The 16,348-nt window shown below is 42.8% G+C and overlaps 1 protein-coding gene across 1 annotated transcript in view; it reads left to right on the top strand.

Moving 5' to 3' along the window:
* ALDH1L2 (aldehyde dehydrogenase 1 family member L2) overlaps positions 1–16,348 on the top strand; it is a 67,934-nt gene continuing 51,586 nt past the window's right edge. The window contains exons 1-2 of the mRNA XM_043562385.1: positions 1–186; positions 12,031–12,175. Coding sequence (XP_043418320.1) covers positions 139–186; positions 12,031–12,175 — 193 coding nt within the window. The 5' untranslated portion in view covers positions 1–138. The remainder of the gene's footprint in view (positions 187–12,030; positions 12,176–16,348) is intronic.

The raw sequence follows: 16,348 nt of genomic DNA, 5'->3' as shown, positions 1-16,348 counted from the left end.
GGGCGGGCCATGGGCTGGTCCCAGGACTGAAGGACCCGGCGAGCAGCTATTGAGGCCCCCGGGCGCTCGGAGGCTGCAGGCCGCGCGGCCAGGCTGAGCCCCAGCCGTCGCGCCGCCGCCCGGGCGCTCCCTTCCATCATGCTGTGGCTGGGCAGCCAGGCGCTCCGGCGCTTCTCCACCGGCCGGGTGAGTCTGGTCCCGGGCGAGCGTCCTGGCTCTCTCTCACCGGGGCTGCTTTCCAGACCCCCGGGCGAGGCGGGCGGGTCGGGAGGGTCGGGAGGGCCGGGCGCGGGGCTGGGGGTGGGCAGCGATGTTCAGGCTTTGCTAAAAGCCAAGACAGCGTTTTTAAAACTAGGAGACTGCCGAGAAGGATCCGGAGAGGGTCTTGAGTATGGCTTGCCAGGCGAGCCATTGTCTTGTTCGGGGAAGGGGCTGAGGATGCGTCTTTTGAACATCTACGGTCTGGCTGGGATTGACAGGGTGGAGACAGTCACTTGGCAAGAGGGACAGGGTCAGCTTCCTTTCCTTTTTTCATTTCAATGATGACATCCCTGGTTATGAGATGGAGCTGAAGTACAGGACCGAAACCGTTTCTGGAGGACAGTAGTATTCAAGTCAGCCGCGTGGTCCTGGGTGGCCTGGGAGTGGGGAGCCCTGGCATTGAGGATCCATTCAGATTTGGGCCCTCGGAGCTGGTGGCTGCAGGCTCATTTTTCGCGAGTTGCAGGCGGCAAGATTGCTATGATTACCAGACGCTGCAGAAGCAGCCACTCTGGAACATTATTAAACCGTAGTTAAGAAACGAGCCGTGGCCCAGCCCCGCGCCTTAGAATTGCATCAGCTCCTCCAGAAATGGAAAGAGAGCAGACACGTTGCATGTGACCCCTGGGAGAGATGCCTCCCTGCCTTTAGGCAGACTCTAAACTGTTTAGGGAAGGAAAAAAAAAGCATGTCATGTACATCATCTCTTCTGTAGGAAGTGCATGCTTCCTGGTCTGTGAAAGAATTTGCTTTTCAATTCCTCTTCTTTGCCAAAGCCATATGTGCATGTATACAAATCCAGACGTAAGAAACTTGAAGGCGGAGAGAAGTCTTGAATAGCACCAAGAACCGGCAAAACGATGCATACATGGAAAAATCTTTTGTCTCCCAGACGACCCCAAATAATGAGGATTCGTCACTTTACCCCATCCAGTCCTAGTTTTGGGGGAGTATTCTCCCTTTTAAAGAATAAGAAAAGAGAAACCTGCTCTTGGAGAGCCTTTGCTTGCTCTGAACTCCTCCTTAGCTTTCTCCCGCCACGTGGCAGCTGGGGATGTGGATTGGATGGCACCGAGAGCAAGGGCTTGTGCCTGCCTATTTTATTGGCCTCCTCTGTCAACACCTTTCATTGAATTGCCTTTTTTGGAGTGCAGAAGGGAGTCTCAAAGAACGAAAAGATTGCAATAGTGGGGTTTACATAAGATTTCAGTAATAAAAGTTGAACATCCCAGGTGGCAAGTGACATGAACAGAAACATGCATGTGGGGAAGCACCAGGCACGGTCAGGGGTCTGGGGTCTGACTGTACATGTGAAAGAGCAGCGACATTCGTTTGGGAAGAAGACAGGTTCTTCCATGGCCAAAAGGAAGACATGGAATAAGTGAAGTGTTTGGGATATTTTACTCCATAGAAAATGGGGATCCATCCTTTGGACGGTATTCTAGTAAGAATTGTTCAAAATCAAGCATGGCTAGTGGGAGCGTAAAAAGGTGCAGCCACTTTGGAAAACTGGCGATTTTTTATAAAGTTAAACATACACCTATAATATGGCCCAGCAATTGCACTCCTAGGTATTTACCCAAGAGAAGTGAAAACTCATGTTCACACAAATACCTATTTATGAATGTTTACAGAGGCTTTATTCATTATCACCAAAAACTGGAAACAACGTAAATGTCCTTCATCTGGTGACAGGATAAACAGTGGATAAACCCATCCCTACATGGGAATCCTACTCAGAAAAAGAAAGAGGAAGGAACTCCTCCTGGTGTGTACAAAAGCATGGATGAAACTCAGATGTGGGTGCTGAGTGTCAGAAGACGGACTCAAAGGGCTATGTATTATATGATTCTGCTTATGTGACATTCTGGAAAGAGTAGAACTATACAGTGATAGAAAAAAGATCAGTGGTTATTAGGGGCTGGACATGGGGGAAGCATGGACTATAAGAGACTGTCTCTCAAAGGACAGGAAGGAATATTTTGGCGGGGGGGTGGGGGATGATGGAACTATTCTTTTTTTTTATTTTTATTTTTTAAATTTATTTTTGCGACAGAGAGAGACAGAGCATGAGCAGGGGAGGGGCAGAGAGAGAGGGAGACACAGAATCTGAAGCAGGCTCCAGGCTCTGAGCTGTCAGCACAGAGCCCGATGCGGGGCTCAAACCCACAGACTGTGAGATCATGACCTGAGCCGAAGTCGGACGCTTAATCGACTGAGCCACCCAGGCGGATGGAACTATTCTTTATCTTGATTATAGCAGTGATTAGGTGACTGTGTGTCTGTCAAAACTCCCAGAACTATCCACTGAAAAGGGTGTATTTTACTGCAGGTAAAGTATACCTTCATTTTTAAAAGTGAAAAAAATCACATGGGTTTTTTTTTGAGTTTGGTGTTAAAGCAGAATGAAAAAAAAAAAAAAGAATGACAAATTTCTTAGAACCTAGCAAAATCCAGTGGGAAAACTAGTTTATAACACTTCCTGCTAGAGTCGATTTTTTCCATTCTCGGTCTTAAAGAAGTGGACTCAGAAATATTTAATGATTTTGGCTTAATGATGTGGCTGGATCTTTTTAACTATGGCCACTATCCACAGCAATAAACCCTTTGTCTATAGTTAGTGTCGTGCACTTCCATTATCTTGCCTGGTTCACTGCTCCTTAATTTCTCCCCATGGGGGGGGGGGGATTATTTAGCCTTCATACTATTTGGCACTTTGTAATTTAGCTTCCTCTGCCAGTGTCTGGGATAAGTCTGGCTGGTGGTTCTGGGTTCATAGCCTGGTTCTGGAACTTGAGGTTACTCTATGATCTAATTTAAGAGGTTGGACCCCTCCCTACTTCTTGGAACCAAGTACTGGTTTATACCCTAATTCTAGCAACCAGGTCCTTGTTTCTGAATTACCTGACCCCCTGCTTTCATGTCAAGTTTGTTTTGAGGACCTTCAAATTCAACTTCAAACCATATTTGGTTGTGTACTGAGCACTTGTTCTAAATCCTGAGGATATAATTATTTAATAAATAACAATAATAATATAATAATAATAGGTAGCATTGACATAGCACTTAGTATGCACCAGACACTGTTATAAATGCTTTACATTTACGCACACTTAATTTGCTTACTATCTCAGTGAGGTAGGTACTATTATTACCCATTTTACAGATAAAGAAACTAAAACTCAGAGAAGTTAAATAACTTTTTTAGAGTCTCACAACCAGAAAGGATAAAACAATAAACAAGAAATAAACTATCCCTGCTTTCAAAGAGTCCGTAGATTAGTGGAACAAATGATTAAACTTGTGGTTAAAGAATAATAATAGACAATATGCCAAAAAGGAAATACAAATGGATAGCGCAATATTAAAAGGCACTCAACCAAACCAGTAGTCAAGGGAATGCAAATTAGAACAAGATATAAGATTTCACTCATCACATTGGCAAAAATCATAGAAGTTGACAATATTGTGTGTTGGCAGGGGTGAGAAAATAGTTCCTCAAATATTCTAGAAGCCAATTTGATGGCATCCATTAACATTTAAGTTTTAAAAATGATCCTACAATTTCATTTGTAGATATCTGAGAAAAGCACTCCTGCATGGGCACAGGAAGCATGTACCAGGATACCCATTGCCATGGTATTTGTAATAATGACAGACTGGAAGCCAAGCTGTTCCTTAGTAGGGAAATGAACAAATAAACTGAGACATAGCTACGCTCTGAAATGCTGTGCACCAACTTTAAAGAATCAATTATAGGTACTAACAAAGTTATGGGACATTACACATAATACGACTCAATTTGTGTTATTTTTAAAACACAAAATAATATTTTATGTATATACACTTTGATATATGTAAATGTCCAGAAAAGGTCCGCAGGATGCACAGCAAACCATGAAATGTTTTTTTCTGGGGTGGAGGGGGAGAGGGAAGTGGGATTGGGAGACTCCAGTCTTATCTGTGATTGTTTCATTAAAAAAAAATTTTTTTTTTACATTTATTTTTGAGAGACAGAGTGAGAGACAAAGCACAAGCAGGGGAGAGGCACAGAGAGGGAGACACAGAATCCAAAGCCTCCTCCAGGCTCCAAGCTGTCAGCACAGAGCCCGACGTGGGGCTTGAACTCATGAACCATGAGATCGTGACCTGAGCTGAAGTTGGATGCTTAACCGACTGAGCCACCCAGGTGCCCCCCCAAATTTTTTAATGTGTATTTATTTTTGAGAGAGAGCAAGCACATGCGAGTAGGGGAGGAGCAGAGAGAGAGAGGGAGGGGGACAGAAAATCTGAAGTGGGATATGTGCTGGCAGCAGGGAGCCCAATGCAGGGCTCGAACCCAAGAACTGTGAGATCTTGACCTGAGCCGAAGTCGAACGCTTAACCGACTGAGCCACCCAGGCGCCCCTGTGATTGTTGCATTTTTAACAAGGAGATTGTGTGTATATGTTAGATATGTAATTAAACATTAATTTTAAAAATTCTATGCAATGAGAATATTATAGATAAATGCAGTGCACTGAAGTCCTCCCCTTCTAGCAGGGACTGGAGTCCATCCCTGGATCTAGTCCTTTGGACTCTTTCCCTACTTTTACCCAATCTTTGACATGTTCTTTGGTCACCAGCCGCACCCAAACTTTAGGTGCAAGGCATCCCCAGCTGGCCTCACATGCTAAATTAAGACCCTGTGTTGACATCTCTGCTTTAAAAACCTCTTACCAGGGTACCTGGGTGCCTCACTCAGTTGAGCGTCCAACTCTTGATTTCAGCTCAGGTCATGATCTCATGGTTCGTCAGTTCGAGCCCCGAGCCAGGCTCTATGCTGACAGCATGGAGAGTGCTTGGGATTCTCTCTCTGCCCCTCCCCTGCTTATACACACACTCTCTTTGTGTGCACTAACAAAGTTATGGAACTTTCTCTCTCAAAATAAATAAATAAACATTTAAAAATAAAACTCTTTTATCCTTTTTATGATAAAAAAATGTTGGCCAAGGGGTGCCTAGGTGGCTTAGTCGGTTAAGCATCTGACTTCTGCTCAGGTCATGATCTGACAATTAGTGAGTTCGAGCCCCGCGTCGGGCTCTGTGCTGACAGCTTGGAGCCTGGAGCCTGCTTCGGATTCTGTGTCTCCCTCTCTCTCTGCCCCTCCCCCACTCATGCTCTGTCTCTGTCTCTCAAAAGTGAATAAATGTTTAAAAAAATTAGAAAAAAAATGGCCAGATATCCAAGAAAGTCCTCATTAATACGTACTTTATATGATTACACAATGGGGAAAAAATCAAGTTGCACAAGTTTGTCATTTATGGTGGTGTCTTGAACTTGTTTGAATCTTACACAGATTTACATCTATGCAATGTGGAACTTGTTGCTTCTGATGATTAGTATGAGGGTTTGTTACAATCAGTACCATGGGCTTTTACGCTATTCCAAGCTACCTCCTGTGAATGTATTGATGGTGTCTTATTAAGTCAGCTTTTATTTTCACTGTGTATCTGCTCAACTCTCAAACTCAAGAGGGGTGCCCACCCGAAGTTAATTCATGCCTCACCTGAGTGTTTGTTAATGGAGAAATAATATAGCATCACTCTTGTGCTTAAAATCATTCATTCGGTGGATCTCACTGTCTTCACAATAAGGTCCAAATTATTTGCTGTAGACAAGGCTCTCCCTAATAGGTCTTCTGACTCTCCCTAGAGAGTCACTTGTCATCACTCCCCAACTTCCAGTATTGGACCCACTTTGCCCACTCCTTCACTTCTTTGTAAATGCCACCCCCTCTTCCTGAAACTTCCCAAGGACCTCCGATAATCCCCGCCCTTCTCTTGGCCAACTCTTAGGATGAGCGCTCTAAGATTCAGTCAAGGAATTCTTGGAAAGTCTTCCCCTTTCCACACCCACACTGTGCTTTCCTGTCCAGCTCTATGATGCTGATATGTCTTTACTGCTTCCCTGCTAACTGGCAAACTCCTGAGGGCAGAGACCAGTCTTCTTTGTGCTTTTACTGTAGGGATCCCCCTCCCCCAAAAAAAACACCCATGGAAGCTAAACAGGCGAGCAAATGAAGGATTTGAGCCTGAGGGAGCGAAAGGCCATATCCAACCAGAGGAACGGGGGCAGCCGCTGCTCAGCTCTAGCTGACTGTTGCTACGTCGAAGTGTAGACCATGGTTGACGAACCTCCTGAGTTCTAAAAAGAAGTCAGAAATTCAGCCTGCTAATGTGAAAGCTCCTAAAAATCTTATCACAGTTCTTTGACAAATGCTCTGTGGGCCGAATAAAATACTCTTGTGGGACAACTGATTTGCAGTGCCTACCAGGCCCTGGGCCCGGAGCATGGTCAATGCTCAGAACGTGTTCGTTGAGCACGTCTTGCACACTGTCAGGCGTGATTTGGGGCACCATGTGCCGCATGTTCCACAAGGTGCTAGGCATCTGGATGTCTCTGAAAAATTGACTTGGTCTTATTCTTCGGTAAAACTGTCAGTTCTCACAATTCCTGACGTGGAGAGCTTTGGCCTTGTTTTACACCCCACTCAAATGGTTCTGTAACGGTATCGTCTGCTTCGCAAAAGCGTTTCGGATCAGGGCTGACTCGTAGTGCTGCGCCATTAGGCTTTCTATAGAGGACTGTGTTTTGGTTTTTGGTTTTAATCCTTGGAGCATAATCAGAATTCTCATTAATTTCCTTCCTGAAGGAGTCCACCAGGATGTGGATAGCCTGGGAATGCAGCATTGAATAGTTTAAAGAGCAGAAGCTCTGGGGGTGCCTGGCTGGCTCGGTCAGTAGAGCATGTGACTCTTGATCTCAGGGTTTTGAGTTCAAGCCCCATGTTGGGTGTAGAGATTACTTAAAAATAAAATCTTAAAAAAAAAAAAAAAAAAAAAAAGAAGGCAAAAGTTCTGTTTCCTGCCCAAGGCTCTTCTAGGCAGAATGCCATCATTAGAGAAACCTAAGATAATGGCACTTCCCACCAAGATTTATAAATGCTGTGGGTGGTTTTATGCCTCCCTGTCTTTCTCACCAATATAACAGGCACTTACAAGTGCCTCAAAGAATGTTCTTTGGTCACCAGATCCAGCCTACAAATGAATGGTGCTTTCTCCCCTGTCAGGACCACCATGGTATTTCCTTAGAAAGTCTTATGGAACTATTTCCCACAATTAACCTGTCAAACTGTTACCATATTTTTCTTTTTAAAAAAAGGGGGGGGGTTGGGGAGGGAGGACAGGAGTGCCTGGGTGGCTCAGTTGGTTGAGCATCTGACTCTTGATTTCAGCTCAGGCCGTGATCCCAGGGTCATGGGATCGAAACCCCAGTCGGGCTCTGTGCTGAGTGTGGATACTGCTTAGGATTCTCTCTCTCTCTCTTTCTCTCTCTCTCTCTCTCCCTCTCTCTCTCCCTCTCTCTCTCCCTCTCTCTCTCCCCCTCTGCCCTTCATCCCTGCTCTCAGGCTCTCTCTCAAATAAAAAATAAAATAATATAAAATATTTTAAAATGGGGGGCAGACCTTCAGTATAGGAAAACAGTAGAAGCTTATCTGCTGAAGTGTGATAGATCTGAGTTTTGCCTTCTGCCCGTGGTTAGCCCCGTCTGCAGGCAGTTTACTTGACTTCTCTAAGCCCTGTGTGTTCTCATTTGTAAAATGGGTTACTATGAGGTCTAAAGGCAGAAGTAGTTGATAAAATGTTTTAAATTGATTAACAGGGCTCAACGTGGTGTTGGGCTCATGGTACATTTCCAGTAGGAAAGTTCCATCATCAACATTTTTTATTTACCTAAGTATTACTTGTGGCATAATAATGATAATAATAATAATTAACATTTGTTGAGCATCCACTATTGCCACACACTGCACTAATGCATTAGGTGATAAATTAGATGATAAACTAATGCATTAGATGATAAATCCTTTTAACAACCTTATGAAATAGGTACTATTATTTTTTTTATTTTTAAAGAGTTTTTTAAATTTTTTTTAATGTTTACTTATTTTTGACAGAGAGCGCGCATGAGTGGGGGAGGGGCAGAGAGAGGGAGACAAGATCTGAAGACAAAATCTGGATCATGACCTGAGCTGAGATCAAGGGTCGATGCTTAACTGACTGGGCCACCCAGGTGCCACTAGGTACTATTATTATTCAGATTTCAATTGATGAGACCCAGCTCAAAATCCTATGGCCTGTGTTATGGAAAAACAAAGGAAACTAATAACCAGAGTTAGAAGCTGAGAGCTGCCACTTAGTAGCTGTTTGACTCCAGGCTATATCTTAACTTCCAGGTGTTTTAATATCTTCATCTATAAAGTGGCTTAGGGATGCCTTTCTCCAGGAGTCATCGAGCGATCAAAATGAGGTAATATATATGAAATACCTGGCACTTACAAGGGTCTCGTTAAAATGTTGACTAAGGGGAGCCTGGGTGGTTTACTCAGGTCATGATCTCACAGGTTCGTAAGTTTCAGCCCCGGATCGGGCTCTGTGCAGACAGCTCGGAGCCTGGAGCCTGCTTCGGATTCTGTGTCCCACCCCGCCCTCTGCTCCTCCTCTGCTCACGCTCTGTCTCTGTCTTTCTCTCAAAAATGAATAAATGTTAAAAAAAAAAAAAAAGTTTGCTATTATTTCCACCCCTTCTTCCTGATCCACGCTTCCCAGGGCAGAACCTTTTTGCGAAGCAGGTAGGCACACGCTCTCCATCCAGCACAGATTCTCTGCCTTTAGTGTGCCTCTCAGTCGATGGGGAGCTTGTTAAAATGTAGCTTCCTAGTGCCCCGCGTCTGACTCAGGAGATCTGGAGTGGGGCCCAGGAACCCACACTTTTAGCACATCCTCCCCACTGATTCTAACACAGCCATCACAGCGTACTTCAGTCCTCAGATCACACTTGGAGAAATAAGAATACCCCAGTCTGGTGTTTGGGAATTATGCCAACTCATTATAAACGCACTTACCATCCTAAAATCCGAACATGTCTCAGTGTTGGAAACTCACTTTTGTAGCTTCAGCTTTAGCATGAAGCTCAGAAACTGTTTCAGTGAATGTAGCATTTCTAGAGATACTGACTTTCTTTAAATGCTGTCTTTCTAGGGGAGCGTGGAATCTGGAATTGAACTCCAAATACCCAGGTGACAGCTGAGCACAGCGTTACATTTGAACCATCTCAGCCTCTTAGTTCTTTTGTGTGCCAAGGGTAGTATTTTAGAAGGCTTAAACTATTTGGTGTTGGTAGCGGTGTGAGGCAAAGCCGGATTTTTAAGATATGCCATCATGTCTGTTCTAGTTCAAGCCACAGCATAAATGATAGGATTTGGAGATGGAATGCTTACAGAACATTTTGATTTTTCTGATAAGAGTAAATGAAATAATCACGTATTATCTGTAGGCAAACTATGCTGTTGTTGCAGAGTTAATCTGTTTGCTTGAAAATATTTGTTAGATGTTGAAGCTGTAGGCTCTTTGGGGATAGAATCTTTGGCTGGCCCTGGAAAAGATTTTTTTCAAGTAAAACCTTCATTGTTTTCATTATCAGCTCAATTACAGGGAACATGTGAACCCATATGCTTTTAAGTTCATGCCTAAAAAGGGAAGCTGTCTATGCCCTCAGTAAATTGGGAAATAAGGGAAAATTGTTTCCTCATAATCAAATTTTTACAGTGAGGCTTGACTAATTTAGAATGACTTTCTAGTACATTAAAGAATCCCATTTAGAGTGAAAGGGAAAAATATCTAAATCCAAGTCCTGTGGAGCTGTGTTCTTTTTTTTTTTTTTTTTTTAACGTTTATTTATTTTTGAGGGAGACAGAGACAGAGTGTTAGTGGGGAAAGTGCAGAGAGAGAGGGAGACACAGAATCTGAAGCAGGCTCCAGGCTCTGAGCTGTCAGCACAGAGCCTGATGCAGGGCTTGAGCTCGCAAGCAGTGAGATCATGACCTGAGCTGAAGTTGAGCGTTTAACTTCAGCCACCCAGGTGCCCCATTGTTACCTTAGCTTTGCAAAAGATTCCATTTGGGGAGAATTTACAGGAGGTATAATTGCTTAAAGAGAATTCTTTAAAACTACAACCCCTTAGCACTATTCTTGTCTAAATGGTGTCTGTATTTCTTGATAATCAATGTACTTTTGTACATCAGTGTTAATCTTCTAAAAGGAAGAGAAAAGAGATGAGTGGTGGGAGCTCATTTTTATTATTTTATTTTTAAGTGCATACGTAGGCTTTGAAGTCAGACAGACCTGGATTCAAGTCTCACCTCTCCTCCTTTTTGCCAACATGACCTTGAGGATATAATTGACATTTCTGAGCTGTGGTTTCTTCATTCATAAAATAGTGTAAAATGGGAGATAATCAAACATGATAGTTGCAATGATTAAATGAAATGAAATGATGTGCAGGTCTTAATTCTTTACCTGAAACCTGAAGGACATGGGCACCTGGGTGGCTCAGTTGGTTGAGCGTCCTACTTTGGCTCAGGTCATGATTCACTGGTTCATGGGTTCACGCCCTGTGTTGGGCATTGTGCTGACAACTCAGTACCTGGAGCCTGCTTCAGATTCTGTGTCTCTCTCTGTCCCTCCTCCACTCACATTCTCTTTCTGTCTCTCAAGATAAATAAATTAACATCAAAAAAAATTTTTTAAACCTGAGGAACAAAATATATTTAGAGATTCAGAATTACATTTAGAAAGTCAATGTGGTACATAGATAGTACATTACATATAATTCACAGCAGGGTCTGGGACAGTATCTGTAACCAAACACATTGATTTTTCTGCAGCAAAACATATAAATGTTCATACAGTCCTTACGAATACTATAATTAAGATTATAAATAGCAGTATGTCAGCCCAGGTCAAGTTTGAAACCAAATGAATGTGCACAAACTTACAAGAAAGCTGTAAGAACTAAAAAGAATGTTCCACTGGAGCAATCCAGGTTTTGAGGCCTAAGGAATTTGGGCCACTTACCAAAGATTTTGGAATTTTGGACTATATAAAGAAACATGGAACCGTATCTAGGATGTAGCAAAACCTCTAAGACATGATTGAAGCTTTTACCGCAACAGTCCTTTGTGTCAGATACTGCATTGAGCCTCTTACATGTTAATATTAAGTCATCTGCTTCAATCAAACTTGTGTGAGGTTGGTGTTATTATTCCCATTTTACAGGTGAGGAAAAAAGGCAACAGAAGTTCGTCGCTTGCTTAAGGACACACGACTAAACAGGAGTGGCACTTGATTTTGATTTCGGGTAGTCTAGCACTGGGGTCTGCCTGTGACCCCCGTGTCATGCCGCGTGTTAGCTCTTGGCCTCTTCTGGAAGTTAAGAGATGAGTCCGGCTCTTCTTTCTATATTGCAGGGCCACAAAAGCCATTGTCCTATTGAAGCAGGTCTTGCTCAGAATTAAACTCCTTTTAACTATGAAACTTACCCTTACTTGTTAACATCCGGCTTCATTTCACCGAGGAGTTGGAATGGCTTGTAAAATATATGAAATCCCAATGATTATGATGAATAATCAGGGGGATTAGAGCAAAGGGGAAAAAAGGAATACGTCAGTGTGACATTATTTTCACTACTGTTTATGTGTAAAACAGTTTATGTGTTTTCACTACTGTTTATGTGTAGCCTAGGTTCAGCGTGTGTCAATAAAAATTTTATTTTGTAGATCTCTGTGTTGTTTCCTCAAGTCATTTTGCATGATTGGAAAAAGAGTGTTGGTGACCCATATGTCTTCTAACCATGCCGACGTCTGTCATCATTGAATTGTTTCACAGGCCTATTTCAAAAACAAGCTGAAGCTGGCACTTATTGGTCAGAGCCTCTTCGGACAGGAAGTGTACAGTCACCTCCGCAAAGAGGGCCACCGAGTTGTGGGCGTGTTCACGGTTCCAGACAAGGATGGCAAAACTGACCCACTGGGTGAGTGTATCTTGGAACAGCTGAATCAAGGACTCTGCACTGACCCAGCTGGTTTAGGCCCCAGCTCAGACCCCTTATGCCTTGTTAGCATTTCTAAAGCTCTATTTCTTTGCCACAGCTCCCAAAGACCCAGACTACCTGCATCCCCCCTGGATTCTGCTACATGCACTCTGCCTCTTGAAAGCATTCTTTTTTTTTTTTTTTTTTTTTTTTTAATTTTTTTTTCAACGTTTATTTATTTTTGGGACAGAGAGAGACAGAGCATGAACCGGGGAGGGGCAGAGAGAGAGGGAGACACAGAATCGGAAACAGGCTCCAGGCTCCGAGCCATCAGCCCAGAGCCCGACGCGGGGCTCGAACTCGCGGACCGCGAGATCGTGACCTGGCTGAAGTCGGACGCTTAACCAACTGCGCCACCTTGAAAGCATTCTCAAGCTAAGTCTATTTGCAGACTGAAAAATTCTCCCTTGTCTGTGGGCCCCAAGACAAAGATGCAGGCCCCCACTGTGTTAAGAATTTCTCCACTTACCTCCAAGGTCCCTCAGAGGAATTTTCAGGTTTATGTTTTTTCTGAACTACACTTGTGACTTTCCAAAGGTGTTATGAAGCATCTAGAATAATGTCTGATTCAGAGGTGCCAATGGAATTGAAGAGAGGACCGCATCCAATGATAGAAATTGGTGTGGGGTCATAAAGAATATATTTATGTCAGAACAAGTATAGCTTGGCTGCTTGGCTGTTAAGGTAAGGTAAAGAAGATAGCCATTCTCAAAGCAAACCTACAATGAGATTCTGATTTACAAGTATGCAGTTGACCCTGAACAACACAGGGGTTTGAGGTGCTGACCCCCTACCTAGTCAACACTCCACATATTACTTTTGACTCCCCCAAAACTTAACAAAAAATAGCCTACTGTTGACTAGAAGGAAGTCTTAACTGTTAACATAAGCAGTTTATTACCACATATTTTGTATGTTTTACGTATCATATACAGTAGTCTTATGATAAAGTAAGCTAGAGAAAATAAAATGTTATTTAAAAAATCATAAGGAAGAGAAAATACATTGACAGTACTATATTTATTTAAAAAATTCACATATAAGTGGACCCACACGGTTCAAACCTGATTGTTCAAGAATGAACTATAGTTATGTTGAGGACGGGTGCGAGACATGGAGATAGAAATGGTCTACAAATTGTACAGATAGGGTATAAGAATGAGCAACTAGCTATCCTGGCTTATAAATCAGATCTTCAGAAATCACTGGAACAATGCGACATATTGTCTGATAAACACTGATCAGTGATAACCCTAAAATTGTACCCTTTTTTCTTGGAAGAAATAGTTCTGGGGCTTATCCTATCTTGTTCTACTTTTAAAAATATTATATTTTAACATTTTTTTTTCAAGAGTCATGCTAAAAAAAAGTTGGCTCAAAGAGCACATATGCATATATGAATTTAATCACTTGATTTAGAAATTATCCTTGGGGGGGCACCTGGGTGGCTCATTCAGTTGAGTGTCCATCTGACCCTTGGTTTCAGCTCAGATTATGATCCCAGGGTTGTGGAATAGAGCCCTATGTTGGGCTCTATGCTGAGTGTGGAGCCTGCTTAAGATTCTCTCCCCCTGCCCCTCTCCCCCACCCCTGTGCGTGCGCATGCTCTGTCTCTCTTTCCCCAAAAGGAAAGAAAGAAAGAAAGAAAGAAAGAAAGAAAGAAAGAAAGAAAGAAAGAAAGAAAGAAATTATCCTTGTTTCAGAAAAAAGCTATCCCAACGTGGGGAATTCTGAGGGAATCTGCCTCATGAATTTGGACCTGGTTCCCAAGACAGAAAGGGACGGATGCCTATTACTGGGACTATCTGTCCTATTATTAGCTATTTGCAGCAGCCTTGTGGCGGGGGGGATATTTGGGAGGACTCATATTTGGGATATCAGATTGGTTGTTGAATCAGGGAAGCCCCAAATAATATTAGCTTAAGTAACATGGAAGTCCATTTCTCAAGTCTGAGTTGGCCATTGGAGCTGTTGTGGCAGCTCTATATTTATCACGATGCAGACTCTTGCTGTTTGTTGTTTTCTTATTGTCAACACTGGGCTTCCATCTCATGGTCCAAGATAGCTGCTTTTTAAAAAAATTTTTGTTTAATGTTTGTTTATTTTTTGAGAGAGAGAGAGACAGAGTGTGAGCCGGGGAGGGGCAGAGAGAGAGAGGGAGACACAGAATCTGAAGCAGGCTCCGGGCTCCGAGCCGTCAGCACAGAGCCCGATGCAGGGCTCGAATTCACAAGCTATGAGATCATGACCTGAGCCGAAGTCAGACGCTTAACTGACTGAGCCACCCAGGCTCCCCCAAGATAGCTGCTTTAGCCCCAACTGTCCAGTCTGCATTCTAGCAAGCAGTACGGGAAAGATGGGAAGCAGAAGGCAAGCCTTTATCCCGAAGTTGCACATATTATTCCCATTTGTATTCCACTCGCTAAAACATAGTCACAGCCCAAATCTATTTGTAGGATAGACAGAGAAACATAGATTTTATTCAGGGTGGCTATGTGCTCAGCTAAAGTAGAAGAATCTTTGCTAGAGATTGAAGGGGGACAGCTAGCAGTCTCTGCCATATACATGAACTTCAGAAGAATTACAAGCATGTGACTCTTAAAACTCCTTTAAAAGTATGACCTGGGAAACTAACTTTCCCTAGTGTCTGGTCCCGGGGCCAGGACCTCCTTTCCATTCGTCGTGGCCATTTGGGCTGCTAGCAAAACATAGAAAAGAAAAACTACCAATTTGACTTGTAGAGTAGCCTGGGATGTAGTACAGCATATAGTTAACTGTATATGTTCTGGAGTCATGCAGTTAATCTGACTCTGCCACTTACTAGCTGCATGAGGTTGGGCAAGTTATTAAAACCCACTAAGCTTAGTTCAACAGCACCCATCTTACATGGGTTAGATGACATAATGTATATAATCTGCTCATCCCTGTGCCTAGTTCATAAAAAGGGATCAAAATGACAGTGGCAAACTATTCTTGTTATCAGAATAGCCAACTAGAGCAGTGGAAAATAGCCCTGGGGCAGCCACAAATCACTATGGAAGGCTATCTCAATGTAGTAGATTTTTAAAATGAAGACTTCTAGGTGTGCCTGGGTGGCTCAGCTAGTTAAACATCCAACTCTTAATTTCAGCTCAGGTCATGATCCTATAGTCATGGGATTGAGCCTTGCATTGGGCTCTGTGCTGACGGCATGGAGCCTGCTTGGGATTCTTTCTTTCTCTGTCCCTCCCCCACTTGTGCTTGTGCACACACTCTCTCTCTCTCTCTCTCTCTCTCTCTCTCTCTCTCTTTCTCTCTCTCTCTCTCTGTATCTCAAACTAAATAAACTTAAAAAAAAAATGAAGACTTCTAAGTTTTTCATTTGATTTTTCTTTCCCAGTTTAACGTTGCACAGTTTCCTCCCAATTTCACATTTTTTTACCACCATTTATTCATTTTCTTATTATCTGAAAATGATTTATTTACCGTTTTTTGAACACTTTATGAACATTATTATACTGGTCTCTCACATCTTTCCAAGTGTATTGATCAAGGCATCAGCTTGATGGCCAGATTTCTTCAGGAATCACTTAAGATTTGTAACTATGCTTTCTGGTGGAGGCATTATCCCCTCCAAAGTCAACGAAGGTTGATTAAATGGGGGAGAAAGGAAAAGGAGCCCAAAAATACAGATAAAAAGCCTTTCTTAAAGCTTTAAAAAATTGCCTAAAATGTAGTTGCTTTGTATTGTTGGTGGAAAATAAATATATATACTTAATATATGTAAGGTATGTAGTTAGTAAAAATGATATTTTATTATGGAAAAAAATGAGCTGGTGCTACCGGCACTTTGGAGGGCCACTCCTTTTCCACACAGAGGTAGATGGAGCTGTTCTTTGGGGAAGAGAGAACATTTTCCACAGGAATGAGCCTCAAATCTTCTCCAGTATGGCAGAACCCTCACGAGGAGCATGTATTCTCCATTCTTGGCCTCTCTCCTCCACTAATTTATCTGACTGGTGAATTTGGGAGAAGGAACTAGATAATAGACAAGCCCAGCTCAGAGCAAAAACGTCCTCTCTTCGTCTTTTGGGATCTGCCTGTTTGGTGGAGAAAATGTGTTCTCATTATAGT

This window comes from Prionailurus bengalensis, chromosome B4, assembly GCF_016509475.1.
Source record: "Prionailurus bengalensis isolate Pbe53 chromosome B4, Fcat_Pben_1.1_paternal_pri, whole genome shotgun sequence".
Taxonomy (NCBI): Eukaryota; Metazoa; Chordata; class Mammalia; order Carnivora; family Felidae; genus Prionailurus; species Prionailurus bengalensis.
The sequence above is the reverse complement of the archived record's forward strand: the minus strand, read 5'-3'. Positions and strand labels throughout refer to the sequence as shown.